This window comes from Alosa alosa, chromosome 4 (assembly GCF_017589495.1).
Source record: "Alosa alosa isolate M-15738 ecotype Scorff River chromosome 4, AALO_Geno_1.1, whole genome shotgun sequence".
Classification (NCBI taxonomy): Eukaryota; Metazoa; Chordata; class Actinopteri; order Clupeiformes; family Clupeidae; genus Alosa; species Alosa alosa.
Window position 1 is genome coordinate 6,976,840 of NC_063192.1, and position 22,209 is coordinate 6,999,048.

A 22,209-nucleotide genomic window follows, 5' to 3' on the forward strand; every position below is an offset into this window, starting at 1 on the left:
GATGTGTGTGAATTTAAAAGATAAATTTTCATGTCAATAAAGTACTGTTGTGCGATAGACTTCAAAAGTTATGTTGGTTTTGTGCAAATCCCCTCAGTGGACTACATCTCTCATCTCGAACGATGTACGTCACCAACGTAATGAAATGATAAGATTAGCTGTTATGCTAGTTAACGGTTGCATCTTGCTGCCTGCTTTGTCACTTAACAGTATCTAATGTACAGTCTATGGACGAATACAACTTACCTGATGTGTTTAATCCTCTGACTCATGGTATTTTCATCGGCAAGGAAAGCACAATTAAGACCTGTTGCTGGTATGCTTGTACAATCTAGTGTGGCTGTGAATGAGCTAACGTCATTAGCGCGACTGATGGGTTTGTAGTCGTTGGAATTACGATCTTTCACAGTGTTGTAATTCAATAGTTACGAAACAAACTGCAAATGTCTTTACATGAAAAATTGTCTTTAAAATTGACAAACATCATATGGGTAATTCAAGGCACAAGTCAACCGAGACCAGAAAATAATTAATTTTTCGCCATAGACTGGCATTCAAAATTTTTTGAAAGATAGGTCCCATGGAGGCAAACGGAAGTGGCGTCACTGGGACACTCTATAGTCCAGTAGTAATAGTTAGCAAATTAGTAACAAACTGAATTTTTCAGGATATGTTCAGAATACATTTAGGAATGACATACTAAAAGTCCCCGTGAATCCCCTTTGTGCTCTCTGAGATATTCAAGATGGCGTCCAAAATGGCCACCATTTGGAGATTTCTCTCCGTATCTCAGGCTTAAAACCTGATACAAATGCAATTAAAAGGTCAAAATATATGTTTTTTTTTTAGGGTAAGTGAGTCAATTTCATCATTAGTTTCTTGAATGGAGACATGTCATAATAATTAATCACTTCAGTCATCATGTTGCTTGGCTACAGCACTTTGGACGCAAAGTTGCCAACTGGAAGGACGAGGAAAGTGAAGTTCTGCTGATTGCCTTATTGTAAGCTATGTATCGGAACTGATCCAGTGATTCACAACTGGAAGCTCCATACAGCTTCAGGAGGAAGCTTTGACCTGCTTGTTGTACTTGCTGATGAGTACTTGCAGCATTGATGAATGTGTCAAGTAGATCATACTCTTTCTTCTTATGCACCAGATTAAATGCCTTACGCTTCCCTTGGCGATACAGAGCAGATACAGTGTCACATCCAGTTATAGCATGTAACACCATCAGATATTTACTGGTGTTACCAATGCTCCCTTGTATCTCGTATATGTTTATGAAATGGCTTTATTACTTGATGTTTAGGACTTTATGTGTACAAGTATAATATTATATGCAATATGAAGTCAGCATTATATATAATATTATGTGCTATTACATTACAAAGGTTATAGAGGGAAAATTGCTGTCTGATTGTTGTCTAACTGTGCGTTCAGACCAAGAGCTCCCAAAGTTGCAAAATCGCTTTTGTCACTGGTAAAATGCAGCTGCTAAATAATGATTCTGTCGTTTTTGTCGCTCAAGTCGCTCACGATATGAGAGATTTGAACCTTCTAAGATCACATATTTTTCATAGACACTAAGATGGTTTATAAACATGATTAAATGTATACAGAAATGCCTGTAGCCTAAATGTGCTTTAAAACTTGCCATCAAAGTTATTCCTCTTTTGCCAAACTTTCTGAATGAACAAGGTATTCTTATTCAAAGTTAGCTTACACTAGCTGTTTTTTGGGTCACTGTACCATTTAAGCCCACCATTTAACCTACCATTTAAGGAAAAAGGCATTTTTTGCACATATTTCACATTTAGAAAACATTTAGTTTGTATACTCAACATTTTTAATCCTTAAGCAGTGTATCTATCAGTAGGGCTACATGTATTGACTAATGGTTTGCTCACTACGCTAACTAGCATAACTCATCTTTCTACATAAAGATATAATACAATAAACAATAATCTCCCAATTTACATAATATGAATCTACATACTAATTCAGTGGCTGAAAATAATTGAAAAGAGGCTCTATCTGAGGGGTTCAAAAACACCAAAGTTTTGAAGCGACTTTATCTGAGCCTCCTTGAGACTGCACAGATGTAAGCGAGCCTTATTCAATATTGACAAATGTGATTGGTGCCAAATAAAACTAACATATAATAAAGACATTGTGTGATTAGAGAGCGCCCCTCTTTTTCTAAAAAATGACTTCAAAGTTACACATGGGCTTAAATGGTGCCTGGGGTTAATGGGTACACTAATTTTGTGTTATTGTCACATTAATGACCTTGTAATCTTGGTTAACTTTAACTTTAGCAGTGTGTCAATGGTGAATTTGGATTCCTTGTATGAGAAAACATATATTTTAACATTTTTATTGCATTTGTATTATGTTGTAAGCCCGAGATCTGGAAAAATCTCCAAATAGCGGCAATTTTGGACGCCATCTTGAATATCTCAGAAAGCACTGAGTCAATTGACTCAATTTTGAGGTAATGCTCTTGGACTATAAATTTATCATAACTTTTGAAAGGTTAATGATATTCCAATTCAGTCTTTTTTGTTAAATAGCCCACAACTTGCTGAACATGTCATACACTCTATATTTGTCTCTATCTCGTATAGAAATATGATGAAAATTCATTTTTATGTGAATGAAATTCAATTTTAACGAATTTCGGTATACATTTGGAGAGGATTTTCAAAGACTGTTCATTACTATATAAACATTACCATATTTATTTTACATCATTCGATAGAACTGACCCTTCTGATTACAATGGTATGTATATCCCATTGATGGTATGTATTATACTCAAGAAATAAGTTTTTTTGTGTAAGGAGGTCATCCAGCACCAAAAATGGGTGTTCGGAGTGTTCGGCACGGGCACGAAAGGGTTAACGCGGACACCTCCCCTTAAGAGCAGTGCATGCAGGTTCACGCTTAGGGCATGTTTGGGACACAGTCGGAAAAAACAAACAAACAATCTTAAGATGAATCATAGAAAACCCTGGTAAGTGCATGAATCCATTGTCATCGGGGAACCGGGCCCTGGGCTTTTCACAACTGAACAAGAATGCTCTTGTTGATTCATTTATAAAATCTTTTTTCGAGAATTTTGATCATGCAGGAAACATGAAAAAAAAAAATATATTTCCTGATCATAAATATCAGGAAATTAAAAGCAAATTCTGCTGACCACCAAGTCACTGAAAGTAATGTTTCCCATAAGCCCCCCCCCCATACAACGGCAGAAGCGCCCCCTAGTGGACCCGCCGGCGGGCCCATTATGAATATTCAAATTAGCTTGTAATTTATTCCTGCAGTCATCAATATTCATCCAAAACAACCAACTAGTCATTGTTACTAACATTCCAACTATGTGCATATGTATTGTGGATAGCCCTAATGCAATAGTTAACTAGAACGAACTATATTCACCTAGCCTAGCATGTTGCTATTGTTTACACCGGAAGTAGCCTCCCTTTAAAACGGAGCTCTTTAAACATGTTCAAGATGTAAGTTAAGTTCAAATAAACTCAAAATAAAATTATTTACCTTCAACATATCTTAATAATTGGATTCAGCTGCATGGATATGTCCAAAAAGGTTGTTTATTTGCTTGCTCACGTTACAGTGAAGAACAGTAACATTTACCCTATATAAATGCAACAAGATCTTCTCTAACTCTTCCCGACCGCCAAATTCAAGTTTACATACAATGCTATACATGAATCAAAAGCTAAAGATGTCCTCTTTATAATTCCAGAGTTGTTATTTGCTGTAAACTAACTAGTTTTGATAAATGACGGTCTCTTTCACCTATGGTGAGAACGCCTGTCTTGTTTACATTCAAACGTGGTCTCTAATATTACTTCCTACTTCGCGTCAGGCTTCCCAGAAGTGATTGAGGTCTTTCTTAACGAATAGTATGCCTTCTTACAAAAACATAAATGTGTCATTTACCCTGATTGGTCTAACCACGCCTTTCCAAGGATAGTGCGTCATGACAAGGACCCACGTGTAGTGCTTATGCGCATGTTGATTACGCAGAGGTGCAACACCGGCGCCGTAAAAGTCAGCGGCTTTGACGAAATTATATCTTTGCTTCTGACTATAATATTGCTATTTTTGCATCATGGCAAGACCACGAAGCATGACTTTGGAGGAGATTCACGCCTTCCTTGATGTGGAGTCGGACTTCAACTTCGAGGAGATTGGTGATAGTGGTTCAGAGTCTGGCAGCGTGGACTCCGAGGTAGAGGATGCATTCGCGGAGGGCATGGATGTCCTCCTTGACTTGTAAGTGATCTTGTGTCTATTCACGTAATGTAGTTGAAGTAATGCAAATGTGTATATATATAAGGATGTGTGCCTTTGCATAGCTGAACTTTATGGTGCATGTCACGTATGAGCGAATGAGATACTAAAAGTCTCACGAATGTTAGCCTTTGCATTTAGCTGAACGCAGTGCATGTTAGGAGAGAGAGAGAAAGAGTGAGATACTTTGGCAGCCTGTTCGTCATAAATATGTCCATGTCTTGCACAGTGTAGGAAAGGGTAAGGCATACTATTATAATGTATTGGCAAGTAAAATGGAGTAATTTATCATAGAAATAGAGATGCATACAGTACCAGTGTTGCGAGCTAGTAGCCACCCTGCCTAAAAGTTCTGCACGCTCACACGTGGTCAGTGCTACTGCTGCCCACCCTAAAGTTGCTACTTTATCATCACTATTAACCTGTTAGTAGCATGCCATGCAGGTGTGCCTTATAATACTACATGGTGACCATTTAAATATGCAAACTTTTACATGTGGCTCATTGTTCTTATACTATATGACTCCATCAAACATGCACTTGTTATGTTGGTATAGTGATCATTTTCTTGTGAGTGATACATTTATTAGCTTGCACAAAATATAATTAATTACTCAGTGGAACATATAGCCATTTCTCATTTTAATATATTGTCCCATCTTTTTGTTCATGCAGTGCTGAACCATCTGCCCCTCTGCCTCGCTCCCTCACCTCCAGTGACCCTTTGGAAGGGACCTCAGCTACAGCCCCACCTGTCAGGCCTCCAGCGTCTCCCCCCATCGCCACTCCTGGTACCTCTGCCACTGGTCCCTCAGCCAGCACTAGTGCACCTCAGCATCGTGCAAGAGGCCCAGCTCCAGCCCCAGCCTCAACTCCATGCCCTCCTGCAGCAAGGTGTAGTGCCAGGTGTGGCAAGCGCCCAGTCCCAGCCTCAACTCCATGCCCTCCAGCAGCAAGGCGTGACAAGCGCCCAGCCCCAGCCTCAACTCCATGCCCTCCTACAGCTGCTGCGTGCCAGGCATGGCAAGCCCCAGCTCAAGCCCCAGTGGAGAGTGACCCCCCAGTGGACATGTGGCATGATGCAGACTGGGAAGATGTGGAGCCTCCTCCTTTCAAGTTCTGTCCCAAGAGTACCCCAGACCCCCTGTTTTCTAACACTTCTACATTTCCCCTAAAAGACATAAGCTTAGTTTCAATACAGTATTTGGCATTTGGAGAGGTAAGGATCCTCCTTATTGGTTAACTTGAAATAAGTGTAAATATTAGCCTGAAATGAAGTGAAATTTATATTTACAAGGTCAAAACACAAAAATACCACACACACAACCTGCTAAATGGGGAAAATCTTGTTTTTGTATTTTGGAGAGCTTGGAGAGGTTATGGACACTTGGAAACGCCTATATGCACCTATTAGAAATTGCTGTGTAGAACCTATGTAATTTTATGCATCTGCTTAAAATTTTGGAGTTTGCTTCCTAAGAACATGTAGATACAGGAAATGTAGTGTATGACCTGCTGTTCTAACACACCATCCATGGACACACTGACAACCACAAAAATAATAGGCGTTTTTTACTTTTTTGACATTTTCCTCTGTATATGATGTTCTAAAATGTAGACTTAATGAAGGAAATAAAGGTCTGGAGGTGAATTAATGTCTTGGTCCATTTGTTGTCTTCAATTTAAGCCCTTAATATCCAATGTGCTGCATGTAAAACATTAGATAAAGAATCTTAAAGTCTTCAAGTACAAATCGTTCCAAATGAAGCTGGAATTCCTATCTGCGTAAAGGGGTTAACATGACCCTGAGTTTTGTTTATTTACAGAAAACCACATGATATCAGTTGGCCCACGCTGAGTAAATAATAAAACTTATCTGACCCTGTATTTCCAGTCCCAAAAAACATACATATCTCTATACATATGGTCTACCCATTAGTCCAGATGTGCCGTTATTTCCTAGAACACATAGGGCTAAGAGGGTTCACACCCAGGGCAGGGATTTTTGTTTGTCTAAGAAGAAAAAATATGTAAAGTAAAAACAAAGTTATCTATTGACCAAATAACTTTGTAAAACCAATTTTAGGATGTCCTGGCAGGACACAGAGAGCTCTATGTGCCCTCCAAAATCTTGATAGTGGGGAAAAAACAGCTCATGACCTAGCCTTTAACTATCTGCAGGAGATTGTGTTTTGCCCTGGAAGTGTGAGGGTTGACAGTTCTGAGGCAGTAGAGAGAATGGTGATGAAAGGTAGATCTGCCGAAACAACTGTTATTGTGTATCCCTGGCAACAACACTTAGGAGAGATTAAAGATGTTAGGTCCTCAGAAAGATGTGTCTCATTAAGTGAGAGCATATTTGCAGCACATGAGTCGTAGAACATTTCCAGTATGTTTCCAAGTCTTTTTAGCTTCATGGAGCAGACTGGCTCCAAGATGGGGTTAATCATTTTCATATATCTGGGTCCTACTTTTTAGAATTGCTTCAGTCCAGATATCTGTCAGTAGTGTTAAATCCATATTAGCTTTATTTATTTGGCAGAAAAACTTTGGTAGAAAAAGCAATAGAGACTATTTACATGTTAAGTAATATCTTCCCTGTAAAAATACATTCTCAAAGTAGAAAGACTCATATTTATGTCTTAGTTCTGGCAAGTGTTTCAGTCCTCAGAGTAGTCCGTGAGAAAGCGAGAAAATAATTCCTTCCTGCTGCTTCTCCATGTGCTTGGCCTGGCTGGAAGCTCATGCATGTAATCGTGGCAAACCTTTGGAAATAAAACAGGAACTTGAATCTGGCATCAACAGCTTATCAAGACAATACAATAGTGGTTTGTGTGTGTTTTACATGTGTGAATATTTTTTTTTAAATAATCATTTAAAGTGATGAAAACACTGGTTGGAAGAATGTACACTAATCATATACAGTATTTTAAAGTAATTTCCGCACCTGATAAATCCTGCAACTCAATGCTGTGCTGATATGGGTTGAACCTTGGATTACAAGAATGAGCCATGAGTATGAAATCAGGGAAAGTGTTGTAAGTAAGGCTTTAAGTCATTTGATGAAATGTAGAAATAAAGAAATCAGTAGTACCTTTCATGTGCCATGATCTGGGTTCTGTGATAATTATTTTGAAGTTTCTGTTGATAGTCATCAGCATAGACATAAGCAAAGGTTCTTGAGCATGTAAATTATTAGAATTTTATTTTTTTTGTTACTTAAATGAAAATGTAATAAGCTGAAAATTCCCAGTGAATAAAACAAACATAACTCTGACCTAATGAATAATTATGATAAGTTTAATGTCTACATACCTTGTGTTTTATGAAGCAGCAAACGGTGATAGGTAGAAGTATTCCACAACATGCTGTCATGGCAATAAATCCAAGCTTGTAGAAGTTGTGTAGATCTTGGCTAGTCTCATTCCTGAGGTTACTCCCCAGCTTTTCAATAGCAGGCTCCTCTGAGAAGAAATTAATTTGTGACTATCACACTCACAGTGTTTCTTCTAGATCAGGGACTGGTTGTACGCGAGCTGCCACTATGGGGTACTCAAGATGAAAAGGGCAATGTCGGAAAGGTGTTAACAATGATAAATTAATTAATAATCTAATGAATTCATTAATAATAAATAATTTCGAATCGGGTTATAATAATATGGAAACATGAAATTAAAGGAAATCATTTGTAAGGGTGTCACAATTTCGATTTTATTTCGAAATCGATCGAAATTACATCTCAATCTCGAACTTCGAACTTAAAAGTAGAATCGACGATGCAGCCACACCCCCAATGTCAGATCCAGCATGTATGCCAAGACGCACAAACACACATGCACGTGCTAAACTGCAGCGTCAACACTCCTCTAATTTTAGGCTGCAGCCAGTTAAAATATAGGCCTACACATCAACCTACCGAAATCAAAGCCCCTCTTGCTACTTTGAAATCACCGGTGTGGAAGTATTCGTTCATTCACGTCAATTAAAACTAACTTAGCCTACTCAACTCAGCAAGTGAAAAGATGGTCTAATTACAGTCCAAAGTTACTTTAAGGCTTAAAATGCACATTTATAAGTACATATTCCATGAGCACTAACCTTGTGTCTCTTCGGAGTGTGCTGAAACAATCAAATTAACATTCTGTGTTGTTTCATTTTACTATCTTCACGTCTCTGTTTTAGCCTAAAGTTAGTTCTGTTTATATTACAACCTCGCGGTTGGAGCGGTTTCAAAATAAAAGCCCCCGAAAAAGAAAAGGAAAAGGGCAAAAAGAGTAAATAACATATAAGGAATGCATTAATAGTAATATTTAAAAAAGATCAAAAATCGAATCGAATCGTGACTTTAAAATCGAAAATTACATCGAATCGAGGATTTGGAGAATCGTGACACCCCTATGTTTTCATTAAAAAATAAGCTACCCACAATGCACGTGATATCCTGCGGGACGCCAGAATATCTGACACGTTTGTTTTGTGGAAGCATAGGCTTGGTAGGAGGCTACGCAAACATGGAAAACTGGCTAAAAACAGGGACACTGTCCAAAAGAGGAGAAGCGAGAGAAACAGAGCAGGAGACGGGCAGAATGATGATGAACAATGGGGCAGAATGATGAAGGCAGAGGTGGAGCGCTTGGGGATAAAAGAAAGGATGAGACAGAAAAGACTGCGCGAAGAAAACAAAAGTATGATGAGGCATATACTGTAGGCCTTGGCTTCACATGGATTGGGAGACAGACTGCCCACAGTGCACAGTGCGTAGTTTGTAGTGAGGTGTATCTAACCGGTCTAATGTTCTTCACACTGTTTTTTTTTTAGTGTGAGAGCTCATAGACCAGTTGCACATTTTGATTTTGTAATTTGTTATCATGTAGGGCGGCTAATTAAACATGATGCCTGGAATGCGTCAATAGAATGTGTTACTTTTTTATGTGTCGGATGGTGGGGGTACGCGAGCCGAGTCAGGATGTAGAAGGTGGTCCGCGGGGAAAAAAGTTTGGGAACCGCTGTTTTAGATTTTTCTTAGCTGTGGGGGCAGGCCAGGGGGACACCCCCTCCCACCTTCAGAGTGAGCGGGAGAAAGCTTTGGTAAGCCAGTTATCTATAGGGTGGCCATACGTCCGGATTTAGGCCATGTCTGGTGTCCTGCACAGCCTCAAGCCGGACGCTCATTTGTCCTCCTTTTTGGAGTTGCGCTGGGCTTCTAGAATCGGACGCTAGACTGGTAAACCCAGCCTGATCTGCCGGCGATTTCTTTTTCGCTTACAATTACAATTTCGTTACAATTTTGCCGGCTTATCCACCTGGCGCGCTATTGGCTGGTTTACAACGATGACGATAGCGGAGCGACGGCAAAGTCTCTCTCATGACTGTCAATCCAATTCCCTTTCACCTCTCAACGTTGTTCAATGTCTTTTTTAGGTTAGCAAACAAATTGATTGAGTGGGTTTAAACACAAAAATCGCTCGATGCCATTGCTGCTTCTGCAGACCGCTGATAAATAGAATGTTACCTATTAGCTGACTCTTTTATCCAAACCAACTTACAACGTCGGTTAAGTACCTGAGCTTGGCGGGCTGTAAGCAGGTGCCGGCAAAGGTTCCTGCTGGGCATACTCTGTCTCACAGCTCCAGTCCACAGGTGTACTGCTGTGGGTGATGATGTCCAGGTAGAGGGTCAGCACCTCCTGCACCCTGAGCAGGGCCTCTTTGGGAGAGCCATGGTACACCCGTTCAAATGTCACTGGATCCTCCTGATTTTGCAAGAACAGTAGCAAGATTAGTGCTGAATCAGTATAGTCAGTGTCTACATCAAAAGGAGAATTTAGATCATAAAGGATCAGTTCAAATCAGACATCTCAGATTTTGTTCAAATGCTGTCCAAGGCCTGTAAAATATTTCTGTTCAAATCATGTTATTCATATTATTTTCAGCGCTTGAAATTACTTCAGTTTTAGGGTGTTTTCACACTTGATCCCTTTCAGCCCTCTAAACAAACTCAGATCTATGACTCAGCATTTTTTGTGCATGTGAACACTCCAAATGCACTCAGAACCCTCAAAAGTGAACCGAACTGAGACCACCTCGGGAGGTAGTCTCGGCATGGTTTGCTTTAAAGTCCGGCACGGTTCGCATTATCTGTGCATTGTGAACACAAATCGCCCTGGGTTCTCTTTTTGCATTGTAGGCTAGCATATTTTGTCATACTTGACTTACCATTGCCAAAGGAAGAGAAGGCATGTTGTTTATTATAATAATAAAAAACAATATTATCGTTAGGCTCATGATAGGCCTACAGACATTTGTAGGCTAATTTGGCTACAGCCAAACAAGTTTGTTATAACGTTAACATTAGACTGCATATGTTTTCCTCCAAACTAACAATGTAGAAATCAGCGAACTTTGGATTACATTGCTCACCATTTTTCATGATCTGCTAGCTAGGCTATTATCTCTCTGTCTAACTCTTCTTGCATGTGGCAAACATAAGAGAGACTGCGCAGTGCAGTTAACGGGATTCTGTTCACTTGTCATTTTGGACGTGAGCTAGAGTTGGACATAGCAACAGTAACCAGGTGGGGTAGAAAAATGCGATTCACCGGCGTGTTGACTGACAGTTCAAGAGGATATTATACAGTGGGCAGTGCTTCGACTTGGCCAGCTTCCCTCGCGGTCCGCGCGCGGGATCACGCAGCATCAAGCGACTTTAATTTGTATTTTTCCAGTGACGCTGCAACGACACTGCAACAACCGGCAGAGGTCTCAAGTGAGCAGGGTGTCTCGTAAAAAGAAATGGAGCTGAAAAACCCTACACAGACTTCACTACAGACTTTAGCAGACTGGTTTAGAAATAATTTAATAGCCAGAAATATGCCTGCCCTGCCCTAATAAAGAAATATTTGGTTAACGGCGAGTGAATCCCCTTTGCAGCCGTAGAAGAAACGCAGGACAAATTAAACATTCTGGTTTTCTCCGAGTGCAACGATGATAGACAGACATCATTTGGACAACATATAGAGCATATTAACCTCCTTTGCTTAGCAAAATGCCTTCCTGTTACGTCCTGTTATCACGGTAAGTTACAGGCGATAAACTATTTTTGATGGTCACAAGTTTACTTCATTAGCATTTATTTTTTTGATTATTAAAGCGTGTTTTTCATTTAAAGGCTTGACTTCGTGCTTATTCAGAAGAGCATTTAGTGCTCTCCCCAATCCCAGACGTTCACACTGCATGTTTGTTTGTAATGGATGCAACCGCGAGATACGCTTGTCATAGGCGCCGATACCGTGGGTGCTCCGTCTCTCGGGCACCCACTGAAAACATCGAGCACCCACGTGTGCCAGCTTACAGTCCCGGCTAAATTTACATTAATTTAAAATCAAACATCGCAGTTTATGTTAAATTCAGCATCTCTCATAATGTGATTGGATATGTTGCTGTCAATTCCCTACTTCATATACTAACCACTAATGAGAATGTCTCTCGTATGAAAATTCCTGACACTTCCCACCTGAAGAATTAACGCAAGGCTTTGTCGGGTCTTCAGCCCCGAATGTTTAAAATGTATATAGCACTGTGCTTTATGATTGTTGGCTTCTGATGGTATCTTGCTAATTCACTGAACTGTATTAGGTGACACAAATGGTATTGCCTTTATCTTTTAACTCCTTGTCTGAGCGACTACCAGTCCTATGGTTTTTAAAAGTCAGATGTTCCCTGACAAAGACATTTGAAAATTAAGAATGTTTATTGACTTGAAAAATACACTAATTTTTGCAAACTCCCTTCATTCAACCCTTGAAGACATCGCGGTCTGGTGCGCTATGTAGATCGTTTCTCGTACCATTTAATTTCTCAGAATTTAGGTCTACTAGGCCTACAATAACGTCATCACCAAATACATCTTTTATTTTTAGTTGATCAACCACAAAGAGTAGCATAGGCCTACTGTGCACAGTGCACTGACGACTGTAGCAGCCCAAGGTAACCAGTTGTAGATGAGAGGCAACCCCTTGTTTCAGATAGCCTGGACAACATGTTACCTGGGTGTTGCCTAAGTTATTAATTAATGGTAGCCTACAATAGTTAATTGATTCGCGTAACATATAGTTGGCTCAAAGAGTAGGGAATCAGGATGGAGAGAGTCACGCGTGTGTTGCTTTTGCGGGATCTAGGCAATATTATTTGCGCATTATGTCAGTGACGCGCATCATGTCATCTGTTTTTAACTTTTTGTATGGTTATTGCTTGACAGGGGGGATCCCACGCAACCTTCAGCCATAAGGCATTTCCTAATTCACCCGACACTGATATTCAAAATGTTGAAACTATTTCGGCATAGTCTATAAGCAGTTTAATTAAATGTAATGTTAGTTGTAAACAAACGGGCTACTTGGTGAGGCTTGGCCTCACAGATGTGCTCGTGCCTTAAATGGCAATACAAATCTTCACGATAGGCCTATTAACTGACCGCCCGATTCACGTTGGCTGGGGGGCAGGGGGGGCCATCAGACATTTGTTCCCAAGGGTCTATGCATTGTTAATCCGGCCCTGCCCCCAACGAACGCAACTTTCCACCTCTGAGACAGATTAAAAGAAGTCTAGAGGACTCCTAACTCACTAAGACCTACTTACTGTAGGCTGCGCAAACCACAGGCCTTTTTTTTGGGCAAGTCTGCATTCGAGGCAGGCCTTCTGTTGAAGAATTTTATATAAATCCTGCGCTAACAGTAATCCTCCTACCCCCCGCTACCACAGCTGTGGATAGTGTGGCATGCTCACGCTTTATGTCTCCTTCTTGCAAACTAGGCCTATAGCTCAACCATTTACGTCTTCAAAAAATAACAACTTGCCAGATATGCCTTCATATCTTTGGGCTTCATTCAGCATTTTGTTCTTCCACTGGAAATTACTATTCTACATTTGCTGCCTGCTGCATCCTTTCTGTTTGTATTGTTTAGAAAATGTTTGACGTCTTGAGTTAATGCATTAAACATTGTTTGCTGGTAACCAGCCACAAATAGCCTACAGATTCTTGCGTGCGTACATTCTCTATTCTCTCCAAAATGTGCCCATTCTATATGCTGGCCAAGTGCGTAATTCTGCGGCATAAACCAGATGTATTTGTTTATTGTACAGAAAAATAAAAATAACCTGTCAAGCAGTCAATTGACTACATTGCAGTCAATAAGTAGGGCAAATTACTTAAACCAAAACGTGGGTCATAGTTGTCTAAGCCTCTGCTGTGAGGCCAAACCCATGAACAAAGACGATTGATATCTGCAATAGTTTTTTTTTTTGCTAAACAAGCTCACAGCCCGAACGAGTCATAGCACTGAAGGGAGAGGCAACTGGCATGTGATCTCCCCACGGGCCAATGGATGTACAAGTTTTCTCCTGTGCCTACGATATTTAATCCAGTGTTTTGTCAAGTTGCAAAATGCTATTCGTTTTAACGAATTTTTATGATAGTACCCTATACAAAAAGTACTTCATACTATCTTAATTGCTTTATACTCAATACTTGACCAATGGCTATTGCATCTGTCTATTGAAAGTGAGAATGTGGCATGTGATCTACTGTGTAGGCTTCATAAAATGAAATAAACAGATTGTTAATGGCCTACAAGCTGATCTGGGGTGCGTTTCCCGTACAACTACGGTTAGCTTTTTACTAACAGGATGCATCGTTCAACTAACCAACATGTAAGTTACGACTGTTTCCCAAAACTGTCGTACTTACATAGTACTGTAAGTTTGGACCATGATAGTTTCCAAACTTCAGTAGTCTGGTGGTTAATGACGTTTATTAGCACTTGACAGGTGTGTGACTTTTACTTACGTGCACATGGCTGCAAATTCACTTTTAATTACAAGGATACAAGGAAGTTTATTGTCACATGCATATACTGGAAGTAAGAAATGCAGTGAAATTATGTTTATGTATTTTCTGCCTTGGGCATTTTAAAATATGGATGTATGGTAGTTAGAAGTGTAAATATCAATTAGAAACCTAAATATATTTATAATTATTAGTCTTTGACATGAAGATCCCTGGAACTATGCTTCTAGCATTCTACCACAGGTCGAGAGGTGTAGTTGTAACTACACAACTTTACGATAGTGGTTGCGAACGTTCGTTGCTACTATGGTTTTGGGAAACACTAGTAGTGTAACGATGCATTGGACTATGTAAGTTCCAAATATGAATGTAATTCTGCGGCATAAAGCAGATGTATTTGTTTATTTGAGGGTCTCAAAACTCCTTTATTGTGACACACCTGCCATCAATCAGTATTTTCTCTAGAAATATAATCCTTTTTTAATGTTGTCCCAAAACTTGAAGTCTCCAAAACAAAAGGCCATGACAATAATAAGGATAAAACAAGGCGTGTTTGTATTTTGTGTAATTTTCATGCAACTGAAATGGTATGTGGGGTTGCTAGTAGGACCTTAAAAATCTATGTGGAAATAGCTGTGTATATGGAAATTTAGTGTAGTGCTGGGCGGTATACCGGTTCACACCGTATACTGGTGTATATTTTCGGTATGATATGAATTTTTAACATACCGCCATACCGGTGTATTTGATTACACAACGTTTGGTACGCTGCGCCGTGCGACAGTGTTTCAGACGGGACTTTTTTCACACGCACGCATGGTGCGACTGCGAGGCATGGTGAGGGTAAACACAAAACACCCTAAGTTTTTCCCCTGAAGAAGTATGACCCTTAAAGCTTAATTTCTCCTTAGGTAAGGGGTGTTGCACAGAATACCTTAAATTGTTTCTTTAGTTAAGGAAAAACGTTAAGGGATACTGCATTAAAAGGGATTTGCCGTCACGAAATTTCTATTGAGATTGTTCAACAGCTGTAACTAGCTGGCTAGTAGGTGATGTCGTTAGTTAGGAACCCACCGAACACAGTGAAGTTTAATGATCTTATCATTCATCTCACCTTAAGAATTCGCTGAAATTATCCAGGTAGCAAGTAAAGCATGTTATAGACATGAACTGAGCAATACTAGCTGGCTAGTTAGAAATGATTCTGACTGTCATCAGTGCACCAAAACAAACTTTTTTGTTAATGTTTTGCCTAGCTAACCGAGCCGAACCGAAGCTCATGGCAGGCTAACAAGACATCCACATCCACATGAAGTTAACGTTAGCCTACCACTATGTAAACCACACAATAACAATAAGGCATGTTTCTGATCGTCCTATTTGACAGAGTAAGCATATTAGCAGAGAGGTTTTATTATGACCGCCGCGCAGCGATGTACCCCCATCATTGATCTGTAGCTCCCCCGCTGGACTGCACCCCCCACAATAAATTAATTTATGTGTACATTTAGTGACCGTACACCAACAAGGATTCCCGGGACACTGAAAGACCAGGGTACACGAAACTTGGTGGGCATGTAACCCCACATGGATAGCATGGAACCATCGTTTTTTGTTTTGATCTGTAGCCCCCCGCTGTACTGGACCCTCCGAAAGGAGGGTAGGGCAGACACAGTTTTCTTTGAATATCTTGAGAACCGTAGGGCCTAGGATGACCATTTTTTTCCGTATGTTTGCCTCCAGGGGTCATGTTAACCCATTCCATGTGCACACATGTGCACAAACTGATACACACGCACACGCATACATTCACAGTAATCATACGTATGACACATACTCACACAGTAGACATATGTACGCATGCATGCACATGCACAAACACACATACGCAGGCAAACACACAAACACACACACACACACATAAACATAAACATGTACACGCACACATGCACACAATTCAAGAATTTCTCAGAATTATGAACAGGCAAGATGGGTGGGGTTGTATAAAATGAATTTTACATGTGAAATCTATGAACTAATCATGTTTTGGTACTTCTTGTCTAGCAGATACCAGTGAGAATTGAGTGTGGATAATGCATAAGACAGAATCATATAGGCCTTTCAGCGTAATTTAATTAAACCAAACGCCCACTTAAACAGAGAATTGCTGAGCACAAAGCCGCCATACGTAACCAAAACATGGACTATGCTATAGCGTGCCACTATCTCCAGGTGAATCATGGCTCTTCCGCCACACTGAAATTCTGGGGAATTGACAAAATACTGCCTCCCCAACGAGGCGGAGACATGGTCAGAATGCTATTTCAAAGAGAAGCGTTTTGGATCCATACACTCAACACAGTTGAGCCCCATGGTTTAAATGAAGAATTATGTCTTTCCTGTTTTCTCTAACTATGTCATTTTTTATTTTATGTTGATTTATTTTGACTCACGTCTGATTCACACTGACCAATGATGTATTTGATGCTTACTTTTCTTTCTACGAGGTCTTGTATTGGTTAATTGATGTTAATACCCACCCCTCACTACTAACCATTGTCTTGGGAGAGGGAGGGGAGAATGGACTTTATTATCTCTGCAATGTTACCAGTATGATTTGAGTCTGAGGAAGACGCAGTGCGTCGAAACGTCAGTCGTTTGTGCACCTGAATAAAAAAAGTTTAAAAGTTCTCTGAGTGCTCCGGTCATCCCTGGGTGTAGTCTCTCTGAAGGAGAACATTTGAATTTGATTCACAATGAAACGTTACATTTAATTTACATGTTAACAATGAGTAGTTTTGATTGTTGTTGGTGGCGTTATTGCATCCCTTTTATGAATGCAAAATTGTTCCCTCGCGATTGGAAGCTCCTGTTGCCGCATAGGCGACGCATTTCAAAACATCGCAACGTGAAATGCCGCAAAAAGCTGTTTGTGAATAGGTCTTAGTGAATTAGGAGTCCTCTCGACTTCTTTTAAGCTGTCCCAGACTTAGGTGCTACTTTTAGGTCTAAAATGCTTCGTGAATTACTTTTAGTGAAAAAAAGTAGGAGTCCTAAAGTTAGGAGTGACACGCCCATTATTTTTAGGAGTTGCTCCTAAATTCGTCACTTAGGAGCTACTTTTAGCCTTAAAAGTCTTTGTGAATACGGCCCCAGAACTGTATTGCATTTTGGGGCCCTATTGCATCATATCACATCGTATCGATTCGTACCAAATCGTTCTATATTAAAATGTATTGTTTCTTAACCGTATCGTAGCTTATGCATCTAGATACGTATCAAATCATCTTATAAGGGAGAGATGCACACCCCTACCCCAGTGGTTACAACAATTACATTAATACACAGTATTAGGTGTTATAAACCCTTGTGTCAAAATCCAAAAACACATTCAGAAGCCCCTGCCCAAATTAACTTAAAAAAGCGCACTAACCACCAATCAGCCAACCAATGGTCACAAACACAAGACAAATGGCCCATCTAATAGCAGTATACTGTATGCAGCATGTCTTTGGGGTTATCAAATGGGCACCCGCATTCACCGATGTTTCGCTAGGCCAACGACACCTCATGAAGGCTTAACAGTGAAACTAGCGTCCTGGAGACACTCCCCTCCATGCTGCCACCATATAGAGCTGGACAGTCCCGCCCACAGCCAAAATGCGGTTAGGTGCCAGATGTAAGATTCCCATTCATTTGTCCCATTGACGTTTGGAAAAATCCGTATCTAAAGAGTTTTACAGCATGTCTTAGGCTAACCAGCTACGGCATAAATCATAAGCATACAACATATCATTTCGAGTGAAAAAACGAATAGAAAATCCCAAAAAAGTCAAAGGTACAAGATTGTGTACATATTTTCATTTCCGAGCGAAGGAACTACTCATCCCATAAACCACCGCGCCTCACTGAATAATATATAAGCAATGCACAAACCAGCGCGAAATCATTTCCAACCGGCGACAGCACGGGAACCCTTTCCTCCAAACAGTGATTTTTATATAGTGAATGTGCAGTTAATAGCAGTTATTTCAGGAATAATCGTGTAAATAATAGTGTTTTGATATTGAATTTTATATTTATCATCATGTGTGTGAAAACGGTTAACGTTAACGGCAGTGCTTCGTAACGTTACCTGACTCATCCTATGCCGTCATCACTGCTCAGTCGGGCTGATGCATGGACTGGTGCATGGTCTGCTCTTGGACCACCATATTCAGTTTATTAATTTGCAGTGAATTATTACACAAAATGTTCATTAAATGCACGAAGTATTCCTAGGTTAATGATTGATATGAATCATACAGTATGAAGGCTACAGTAGCCTAGCTAATGTTAACTAGCACTGCTAGCAGCATTAACGTTACCAACCTCCCTGCTTAACTCACCACAACTTTGTAGGTCTTGTCCCTCATGCTGGCCCTTACAAACTGACTCTCGGACACTCAACAGTCAATAATGTGACCCGATTTAAAGTGGCTTTCACCCCTTTGGACACTCACTAAAACATAATATATTTCATACCTGTGTTGCAGCATGTAGGCTAATGTTAGCTGCATTATGTAATGGCATACAATGTCGGAAATGCTAAAGGTTAGCCTGTCGGCTACCTGAAATGTTTGAGTGTTTAAACTAACATTTACAGTGGTCTATTTGATAGTGTATTGGCCCTGACTAAGTTCGTGTGATGTATAAACCCCAATCCTTGTTGATACAAGTACTAATATTCGTCAAGAAAGTTTTTAATCACATTAAGATTTTCGCCATAGGCAGTAAAAGACTCCACCATCTTTGTCAATATTTTTCGCAGAGAAAGTTTCAAACTATGACCATAACGGCCTTTCCACCAATCAGAGGCATCATTGTGGGATTGTTCAGGATTGTGGGTAATGAAGTACTTATCCAAGAGATCGCGAATAAAAGGCATTTATCTCAAAACAAGGTTAGTGCCCCATGAACTTTTGGCGTCTATATGAGCATATACAATCGCTTAGTACAGCCGTAGCTGGTTTTAAGTCTACCTTATGCAGTTAAGTTTTTATGGCTTATACCACAATTTTATAATCACCACAACAATATACCGAATTTTTACATCCGGCATTGGCTGTGGGCGGGACTGTGCTAACCTGACCCTAGCCAGATGAATGTCGTTCCGCTTAGCTCCGCCTAGCTTCACTCACATCCATCTGGGACCTCTTCCATTGAGAGTGATTTCTCCAACCAACTTTATGGTTTAGCCAATCAGGGCGCGAGGGCGGGGAGTTTCATAGATGTGACATAGCGTAGAAGCGACTGTGAGTCTGTTATTAGCGTCACGGGTTGGCTTCGATGTGAGTGGTTGAAGTAGCACGTCAATAGATGACGGACAAGTGGCTTATTCAATCATATGCAAGCATTTTTTGATTAGGCCCAGCCTTCTGAAGCAACACTTCAATGGATCGGTTCCAGATGGATGAGTGGAGCTAGGCGGAGCGAAATTCATCTGGCTATTGCCAGGTTAGGACTGTGCAGCTCTATTACCGCATTGAAATATCCAATATCCAAGATACTAGGCCTGCACGATAAATCGTTATAAAATCGCAATCTCGATTCACCCCTGTGAGCGATTTAATTTTTAAATGACTTCGATTCTCATTTAAGTTTACGAGCCGACTGCATCACAAACGCTACTACTTTCTTCTGTGAGTTTTAAAGCGCTCCCCAGCGCTGCAATGCTCTCCCTTTTAAGAAATGTTCTGTAGCCTAGGGTAGGCTACTGCAAAAAACATTGGGTACTAGTGACGAGAATCAGCCAACCACTCAGTCTCAAACCGAACTACATGGCCAGTTGAATGTTAATTCTCTAAAAGGCAAGCTGTTCAAGAGTGTGCTAAGAAATCATTCTGTTTTTTAATACTGTACTTGCTGCTAATACTGCTAATTTGTTTTGTTTTGTTATGGTTTATGTGTGCAATAAACATTACACTTTGTGAGAAAAAAAATCGTGGCAGAGAATCGTGATATCAATTCTAAGCTAAAACATTATGATTCATATTTTTCCCCGAATCGTGCAGGCCTACAAGGTACTCTTAACCAGGCATGGTCTAGGTTGGTTGGGTTGGTCCGTCCCGTTGATGTGGACTGAACCATAACCCTAAAAACCCTAACCAACCACCATCGACCTAGGCACAGTCCATCACAAACACAAAACAAATGAGCCAGTTAACTTACGCCCCATGTTGCCACCATATTACCACAATAACATATCCAAAAACACTCTTAAGACATGGTCTAAGTTGGTTAAGTTGGTCTGTCCTGTTGATGTAGACTGAACCATAACCCTAAAAAACCATAACCAACCACCATTGACCAAGCCACGGTCCGTCACAAACACAAAACAAATGAGCCAGTTAGCTTACCTTAGCTTGGGCCCCAGGAAGTGTAACTTCTCCTTACCCACAACCATTCACTTGCTTGTTCAGCTAGGACATGTTACTAACCACTTGCCTTAGACTTTGTCTACAAATGCCCAATTCAGACAGCAAGCCAATAGGAGATCTGGCCACAAACTCTCGTGCACCGATTTCAATAGGCCTTAGTGGCACACTCCAACCTCGCTGGGCTGCCTCCTCTGCTATTTCAATTAATTTCGTTCTCTTCAGCTCATTGGCCTCTTCCACTCTGTCTTCTCTGAATCCGACCACAGAAGTAAATTCGGTCTTAATCTAGTGCTCACTATATGTGGAGGTACTGCCATCTGCTGGCCAAGATCAACTTTCATTTCCCAGCCCCGCTCCATTTTCCAACTGGCCGGTTTTACACCTGGCCTTCACGGAACGAGGCCTAACCCCTTTACTAGTTGCTAATGAATTGACTTCTCTCTGTTTATCCTCAATTGCCACTGCCAAACATTTCAATACCTGGTTGTGACGCCACGTATACCGCCCCTGGGTGAGACTGACCTTGCACCCTGATAGGATATGGTGGAGGCTGCCCACACACGAACAAAGTGTGCATTTATCATTCTCGCCAAACCATTGACGTAAGTTCTTGGGAGCACATCATACGTAGCACCTAACATAAATTCTGATCCTACCAGCTTTCATGCCCCATAGATCTTTCCATCTAATCTGTCTTTTTTCCATTTTTTCCCAGTTCACCCACTGCCCTTGTTTTGCCTGTGACATTGCCTTAGTACTGTACATCTTACAGTCTCCTCCTGTGTATGCATTTCCTCCACTACCATTTTCCTCTTTTCTCCTGCAGAAGCCTTGCTCCACAAGGGTTTACTTGCGTCCAACCCTAAACACCCCCACCCATGCTGCACATGGCCCATTATATCCCTATGCCTCAATGCTGATTGAGCTTGCCTAACTGCCTGTTCTGGGTTCCACTTCCTCCCTGCATTAGACAACTCTACAATGCCCTTTCCCATACAAGGCTTATTTATAGTTATAATATATCTTAGAAGGCAGGAAAAGAAAGTTAGATTGGTTTCGAACAGCACTTGTTTCCCTGTCCCTGTTAGATATCTGAAAAGTTAGCATTTTTTACCATTTCGAAAAGAGCCACAATTCGCCCTATTCACCCAGCGGCCAGAACGAGGCTACAGGGTACACTTGCCACCAGGTGAATAAGGTAACTTTATTAACGTTGTGCCAATATTTGAGCTCTCCACATATAATATGGGCTTGAAGATTTTAAGGATTAAACAAGGGAAGGTTGTGTTTTTTCCCCCCATAGGATTAAAATGGTATGTGTGGTAGCTAGTAGACACCTGAAAATCTATGTGGAAGTAGCTCAGTGTATGGGCATTTAGGTGTACAAAGTGCCAATGTTGTACCATAGATATAAAGAGTCATAGATAAAAATCATTGTTTTACCTCAGGGACAAGAATGAAAAAGCAAAAGTATACAATGTAACCAAGTAAGTCTATTTATCTATGAATAGAACATGGAACATCATTGGCACTTCATACACAAAATGACTATAAAGTGAGCTATTTCCACATTGATTTTTGTGTTTGTACTAGCTACCCCACATACCATTTTAGTGGTATG

At 40.5% G+C, this 22,209-nt stretch overlaps 2 protein-coding genes across 4 annotated transcripts in view; one reads left to right on the forward strand and one right to left on the reverse strand.

Moving 5' to 3' along the window:
* Window positions 1-4,119: 4,119 nt before the first annotated feature.
* LOC125292973 (predicted GPI-anchored protein 58) lies at window positions 4,120-6,490 on the forward strand. The gene is made up of 3 exons (XM_048240571.1): window positions 4,120-4,308; window positions 5,002-5,456; window positions 6,426-6,490. Exons 1-3 carry the CDS (start codon window positions 4,145-4,147, stop codon window positions 6,488-6,490), a joined length of 684 nt encoding a protein of 227 aa, XP_048096528.1. The 5' UTR covers window positions 4,120-4,144.
* A 341-nt stretch (window positions 6,491-6,831) lies between these two features.
* LOC125292838 overlaps window positions 6,832-22,209 on the reverse strand; it is a 56,824-nt gene continuing 41,446 nt past the window's right edge. For all 3 annotated transcript variants that reach the window (XM_048240294.1, XM_048240293.1, XM_048240295.1), the window contains exons 5-9: window positions 9,889-10,078; window positions 7,642-7,790; window positions 7,421-7,467; window positions 7,274-7,317; window positions 6,832-7,091 (exon numbers count right to left, since the gene is read on the reverse strand). In XM_048240294.1, coding sequence (XP_048096251.1) covers window positions 7,069-7,091; window positions 7,274-7,317; window positions 7,421-7,467; window positions 7,642-7,790; window positions 9,889-10,078 — 453 coding nt within the window. In that variant the 3' untranslated portion in view covers window positions 6,832-7,068. The remainder of the gene's footprint in view (window positions 7,092-7,273; window positions 7,318-7,420; window positions 7,468-7,641; window positions 7,791-9,888; window positions 10,079-22,209) is intronic.